This window comes from Oryctolagus cuniculus, chromosome 6, assembly GCF_964237555.1.
Source record: "Oryctolagus cuniculus chromosome 6, mOryCun1.1, whole genome shotgun sequence".
Lineage (NCBI taxonomy): Eukaryota > Metazoa > Chordata > Mammalia > Lagomorpha > Leporidae > Oryctolagus > Oryctolagus cuniculus.
The window spans coordinates 15865720-15872889 of NC_091437.1; the positions used below are offsets into that span (position 1 = coordinate 15865720).

Below are 7170 nucleotides of genomic sequence, written 5' to 3' on the forward strand. Positions count from 1 at the left end.
ATGTGGACGCCCAGCCCCGAGCAAGAAAGCGCCCCCGCTGCTGCTCTCAGCACCAGGAATGCTGATCCACTGTGAGACACTCCTCCCAGGTCTAGCTGGCAGAAGGAACAGACAGGTATGTTTAGCACAGCTCTTCCAATCTTTTTCTAGTTGTTCAGATACAGATTCAAGAAACTTCTGTGCAGAAAAAAAAAAGTTTCCATATCCTGAGTTTGTACTACAACAGTTCAGAGCTCTAATCCACTTAAAATCACCTGTTCACTGAACGCCACGTAAGGGAAAGACAAAGACAGGAATCCAGCAGAGGAGTGGACCACAGCCCCCAAGGGCCCACACTGCAGCAGCAGCACAGACCTGGGCTCCCTGGACATGTGTCTTATCACAACCATGACAGCTGACCTCTGCTAGGCTTCAGTTAACCAAGTCCATACTTACATCCGCCCAGACTCTCCAGGCTTCTCTCGCTTTCTTTACGGTTTCTTCGTAGTCTGCCACACTGGCCTGAATCAAGAAGCAGGGAGAGAGAATGGAAATAGGAAAAGGCAGTGATATTTTTTAGAACACACAGGATTTTTTTTAAGAGACCCAGATAAATTTCTGGGTGTCCCTAAGATTTATAGCTGAAAATGATTTCCATAGTCTATGTTTCCCAAAACCTGCCTGGAATCCAGTGATAAATGCAGAGCTAGACTTGAGGGATCAGAACCTCCACTCCAGCAAAACCCTCAGCGATGCTGAACAGTGCCCTCCCTGGACCCTGCCATCGTCCCCTGGGAGGTCCCCTTTTCCTAGGGCCCACCACCCCAGCCGGAAGAGTGGAGTCTCTCCCAGACATCCATGGATGCCCAATGAAAGACAAACATATTGTTCTCCGCATTCCTACTGCGGTACTGCCCCTAAGGAAATCCAGCCAAGGGTCCTGGCAGCGGCTTGAACCCTAAAAGCTTACCTGTCGGACTCGTGCAATTGGCTCGTTGTTAGCAGGACAGTAGGTGGTAATAACCTTGAAATGAGAAGACGGCCATCACATATGGGAAAACGTAACTGGTAAGGGCTGCCCACCCTCCGGTCAGAAGGTAAGTTAACACGCAGACAGCCACGGGAAAGGCGGGTTTGCACACAAACAGGGCAGTCTCGGGTCAGGGAAGACTCAAGCGCAAGCAAAAAGGACTCCAGAAGCCGGCATTGTATCCAAGAAGACAAAACCCCAGCCACACGGGCGTTTGGGAGAGCAAACTCCATCTCCCACAGCCTAGGACCAGCACCAGCAAGACTCGTCCGTCCATGGACAACAAGGTTTGGTGAATGTCACAGCACACTTTCTTAGGGGATGTGCGGCTGTCCTTTAGAACTCCGGGCTGTGATAACCGGGCCTTCACATTGCCTCGGGCTCCGGGACGTTTTACTGAGCAGGAACCGGGCGCCAGGCACGACGCTCCGCTCCGGGCTACACCGCACGGCGGAGCACGCCGCCCCCAAGGGCTTGCTGCAAGGTGCAGCGAGTCTGAGCTCGCCAAGCCGTAGCCTGAGCGAGGAGGCCAACATCACCCTGGCTGCGGCGGGGCTGCAGGCGGGCTCACCGGAGACCGATGCGCCCCGCAGAGCCCGAGCCTCTGCCATACGGCGCGGGGCGGAGCCCGCCGCCAGCTCCCAGGCACCCAGGGTTTGCCGCGGGGCGTCAAACCTCCCGAGTCGGTCCCAGCGGCAGCAGCGCGGCGAGGGTCCGCGAGGGCCCCGGCTGAGATGGCCCCGGCGGCCGCCTACCTCTCCCCGGCCGCCCCAGCTTCCATTATACACGCCCTCGTTGTCCTCGCGGAGCCCCAGCTCTTTGAGCCAAGCGTACTGCGGCTGCTGGATCAACAGGGTGGACATGAAGGCGGCGGGCCTCTTGCAGGGTCCGGGGAGCTGGCCGGTCTTGGCAGCGCGCACGCACAGCGCTCGGGACAGACGCCACATACTGAGCGCTCGCGGTGCGGCCGCGCCTGCGCCGCGGGGAGCGGCTGAAGTAGGAACCCGCCCCCCCGGCCGGGAGCGCCGATTGGACGGGACCGGCCACGCCCCCCGCCGGCGCCCCGCCCACCCTCCCGGGTCTTCGGGCGGAGTTTGGGGCTGGATTCCGGCCTGGAACAATGGCCGCGCGGCGGGCGGGCGGGAAGCGCGGGGAATGCCGCGCTCTGGGGAGGGACGCCAGGAGCGGGTGGGCGCCGGCGTGGCTGCCGGGCCTGTGTGGCCGGGGTCCGCTCTGATAGGGCGGGCCGGCATGAGGGAAACCCGAACGTGCCGAAGGATGGGCTTGTGCGTAGAAAATACGCATGCGCTCTCAAATAAATCAGTGGGCGCCTCAAGCCGCTAATCTGATTAACTCCCAAAGCACTTTTCCAAAATCTTACTTCGCGGCCCGGCCAAGGGGTCTGGGCCTGCTGTTGGCTCCTCCCGCACAGCCCTTCCTGGCCTGGGCCTTCAAGCAGGAGCTTCATGGGTTCCCTCAGAGAGCCGGGGTCTCCTCTGCACTCGGCGTCGTCCCCGCGAACGCTACAGAGACTGATGCTTCCTCTCCTTCTTTAATTTTTATTTTAAAATAGAGGCAACCATAGGGAACTCAATACATAAAAGGATTTTTCTTCTCAGTACTGGCACACAGTTGAAAATACTGCTAAATTACCTCAAATATTTAAAAAATTTTAGATCATTTTCCATAAAAATAGAAAGCCTCGTAGTGTAGAAAAGTATTCATTTACACTAAGTATCACAGTGTTAAAATACAACAGAAGGTATAAACCAGGCAAAAATGATCTGATTCACTTTGACTTAGCCTCGCTGCAGGCTAACTAGATAACCTTGTAGACGTTAAAAATAGCTGTATTCCAAAGGAAAACCAAAGTTGTCTGCAGTGCCTCTCTGCCTAATCAAAGAGCACCTAGTGAACGATGCCTCCTTTGCAGGGCATTTCTTCTCCCTGTTTTGGCAAGTGTCGTCTCGGACTCACCGCTGTCCCGCAGTGCCTAGCGCTGTGCCAGGCTCAGGTCCATTCACAGGAATAACCCACCCCGCGCACCCACGCTGTCTGACCTCACTGATCTCCGTGGATGACCACCTACGACCCAAGGACTGGCACACTAGGTTTCCTCATTTTCACTCTCAGATGGCTTAACCAACTGTTCGTGATATTCGGCCAGCCAGCAAGACTCCTTGTAAACATATCAGACACCACACCCTTCCTGCTCTCTTCCACTCGACTCCACAAAACAAAGAGACATTTTCAGAGGCACTAAATTTTAGGAGCAACGTGTGATACCTTCCAGGGATGGCCACTTCCTTTTCCTCACGAAGTCAGAAGAGACTCTCGTGGCCACCTTCCCAAAGCAGTTCTGGGAAGACCAGCACCAGCAGCTGTCCACACTGAAAACAGGGACTGCAGCTCTCCACTACCTCCGTTGTTGAACACTCACTTAGCCCTGCCCAAAGGGAGTCCAGGAAAAATCGGAAATGATGGATTCTGATGGGGCAGAGCAGGAGGGGATGGAATTTAAAAAATCATATATGAAAGCACTTTGAAAACTGCAAGGCCCTCTATGAATGTAAACTTTCTGAACTCAGGGCACTTAGTGTCAGCCCTGTATGAAAAGTGGCAGAGTGGGGGCCAGCGCTATGACCTAGTGGGTAAAGCTACCATCTGCAGTGCTGACATCCCATATGGGTGCCGGTTCGAGTCCCAGCTGCTCCACTTCCGATTCACCTCCCTGTTAATATGCCTGGGAAAGCAGCGGAAAATGGCCCAAGTCCTTGGACCTTCGCACTCGCGTGGGAGACCTGAAAAAAGTTCATGTCGCCTGGCTTCGTATAGGCCCAGCTCTGGCAGTTGGGGCCATTTGGGGAGTGAACCAGCAGATGGAAGAGCTTTCTCTCTCTCTGCCTCTGCCTCTTTCTCTCTGTAACTCTGCCTTTCAAATAAATAAATCTTAAAAAAAAAAAAAAAGACTTAATAAAAACAGTGGCAGAGTTTGCAAATAGCCAGTCGTGCTTTTCTAATGATTTGTGCATCATGGGTGGTGGCTGAAGGACTCTGAAGTCACAGCACAGGCACAAAGGCCTGAGCTCAGGCCATCCTCCCTGAAGGCTAGCAGCCTTCATGTTCCAAGAGAGTTGGCCAGGAGGCAGAGGAATATGACCGACCCGGTCTGTTTGCCCCAAAGAAACATGAAATTAGTGAAACAGCCAGCACCCAGGACTGCATTTCAACTGCAAAATTCAGAATCTGGTTTGTCAGAGCAGGGGTGAGTGTATTAGCTGGTTTTGTATTGCTGTATGGAAATACCTACGACAGACTAACTTTATAAAGAACAGAGATCTCTTTAACTTACAGTTCTGTGTGTCCAGACTTCAAGGTCAGAGTCCCATTGATATGGCCTCCAGGGGAAGATTAAAGGCGTCACAACGGCATGAGTGTAACTGGGAAGCATGGATCACACTGCAAAACACAAAGCCACAGATTCAAGCGTCAGGCTCAGGCTTTTTTTTTTTTTTTCCTCTCTAGCTTATTTTTTATTTCATTTTCATTTTAATTAACTTAATTTTATTTTATATGAAAGGCAGAGATGAGAAAGGCAGAAGCAGAGAGAGAGAGAGAAAGAGCACCAAGAACAAGAGAGGGAAGAGGAGAGGAGAGGTGTCTTCTAACCACTGGTTCACTCCCCAGTTGGTGTTAACGGTCATAGCTGGGCCGATCCAAAGCCAGGAGCCAGGATCTTCTTCCCGGTCTCCCCATGTGGGTGCAGAGGCCCAAGGACTTGGGCCATCTTCTACTGCTGTCCCAGCCACACCAGAGAGCTGGATTGGAAGTGGAGCACCAAGTGTGGCAGAGGCCTCTGTGCTTTAATGAGACTTGTTTCTAACATGATCAAAGTCGCGGTAGAGGCCTTCCCAAGGCTAGAAGAAAAAGGGAGCCATCTGTCCTGGGGATGAAATGTAGTTGTTATCTGCTTGCCTGTGACTTTGAACTGTGGTCCCTCTCTGCTCATATGTAACCATTTTAGGTTCTGCTTGTTAGTACAGAGCAATGATGGTTAACCCTTGCCAGACAGCTTACAGCTCAGTGTGGGTGTGGGAAAAACAAATCTTCAGTAACTACATTCCCATGGGCAATACTGTATCAATCTCGTGGCTGCCACGTAATATTAAACTATCCAATCAAATGTATGTAGGTGACCTTATAAGGGAGACAACAAGGCTAAAACCATTTATAAGAGAAAACTTTGTTCAAGGCTTTTGGATAAGAAATTCCACTCGGGCCTTATGCCAGCATAATAAAAGACTACTTTCCCATTAAGAGCCCTTGGTGTCTTGTCTTGGTACACGAATCCTACTACATCAGGACGGAACCAGCGCCCATACGGGATGCCAGTAATTCAGACAGCAGCTTTATCTGCTACGCCACAGCACTGGGCTCAATTTTAATTGATTTTCAACTGATTCCATATGATTTATATATACAAGTCTAAGAACATACCGATATTCCCTCCTGAGAGCCACACCCCCATGACCCAAGGATCTCCCCAGTAAGCCACTGCCTCCCATATTGCCACACTAGGACCATGCCTCCAACCCACAAACATCTGGAGGGAAAATTCACACCACATCAGTCAATGACACTATTGTCCTGGGAAAACTTGTACTACCAGGCTCACAAAAAATGATTCTACAGCAGAAGGCTGGGCTCCTGTTTCACAGGGAAATTACCTGCAGAGACGGCCTCCCAAGTCATCCTGCAAACTGCTGGACTCTGGCCAAGACACCAACTGCCCATCTGGTTGTCAAGGAGCCCAGCATCATGAGAACTGCTCCTTGACAATGTGTGATGCCTGGGGCCGGCACTGTCACACAGTGGGTTAAATCGCTGCCCAATGCCAGACCCCTCACGGGCACCACTTCCAATCGAGCTCCCTGCTAATCCGCTGGGGAAGGCAGCAGAAGATGGCCCAAGTGCTTGGGCTCTTGCCACTCATCTGGTAGACCCGTAAGAAGCTCCTGGCTCCTGGCTTCCTGGCCTGGACCCGCCCCAGCCACTGCAGCCATTTGGAGAGTGAGCCAGTGGATGGAAGACCTCTTTGTCTCTCCCTTCTTCCATCCCTCTGCCTCCGTAAAATGAACACACACATAAATATTTTTTAAAAAAAAGAAGAAAGAAAGAAAAGAAAAAAAAAGGGCCAGCATTGTGGTGCACCAGGTTAGAAATTTAAAAAGGAATTGCAAAGAATCTGGAATAGCTAAGATATTTTTTCCAAAAAAACCCGTATAACTTTAACATTATTTTAAATCTACAGTAATCAAGCATCACATTGGTTGGTGTAAAACAGGCATAAAGATCAGCGGAGCAGAATAGAGAGCACAGGAAATTCAAAGAGGAAAAAGTAGTCTTTTCAACAAACAGTGGTCTACTAATTGGACAGTTACACATACACACACACGCACACAAATCCAGATTCTTGACTCTTATTGCAAGCCGTATATAGTAATTAACTCAAAACAGACCACAGACCCAAAAACGTGAAAACTTCGAGAGAAAACACAGGAGAGCATCTTCGTTGCGGGGCGCTGTTGTGTGCATTATAGGATGCTGAGGTGCAACCCTGGCCTGGCCCCCCGTGTCAGCATCACCCCCAACGCACAGCAACTGAAAAGATCTCCAGACGACGCCAGACGTCCCCTGCAGAAGGAAACAGCCCCAGGTTGAAAAGCACTGGGCTATTCTGTGCCCCTGGGACACAAAACGCACACAAGGAAACCACCCATAAAGGAGACTTTGCATCATGGCTCCTCAAAGGACACTGATCAGATGTGAGAGCGAGCCACAGACACGGAGGGAGCAGGGTACAACTCCAATCAGATCAGATGTTCAACAAGGGGTCTCCAGAGCAGGGATGCCATGCTTATAATTCAGTGAAAAGGGAAAAATTCCGACGTTCAACACGAAGGACACACGCACATGCCAAACAGCGGGTAGAAGATACTCAGCAGCACCGCTCACCAGGGAGGTGCGGCGGTGCGCGGGCACCCGGGCCTCGAGGGGCGACGCCTCCTTCCGGGTGCACCTGCCCGGGGCAGCCGCACCCGGGCCTCGAGGGGCGACGCCTCCTTCCGGGTGCACCTGCCCGGGGCAGCCAGGCCACGCCG

At 52.0% G+C, this 7170-nt stretch overlaps 1 protein-coding gene across 4 annotated transcripts in view; it reads right to left on the minus strand.

The window, feature by feature from the left end:
* Positions 1–7099, minus strand: part of ALDH7A1 (aldehyde dehydrogenase 7 family member A1) — a 43339-nt gene extending 36240 nt beyond the window's left edge. The window contains exons 1-5 of one of the 4 annotated variants that reach the window (XM_070076068.1): positions 7025–7056; positions 6536–6703; positions 4362–4468; positions 950–1003; positions 436–501 (exon numbers count right to left, since the gene is read on the minus strand). In XM_070076068.1, the coding sequence (XP_069932169.1) occupies positions 436–501; positions 950–1003; positions 4362–4460 (219 nt within the window). In that variant the 5' untranslated portion in view covers positions 4461–4468; positions 6536–6703; positions 7025–7056. Of the gene's footprint in view, positions 1–435; positions 502–949; positions 1004–1764; positions 2029–4361; positions 4469–6535; positions 6704–6982 lie in introns of those variants that run through there. The other 3 variants (XM_070076067.1, XM_051844160.2, XM_002710171.5) reach the window with 3 other exon arrangements.
* Between the last annotated feature and the right edge of the window lie 71 nt (positions 7100–7170).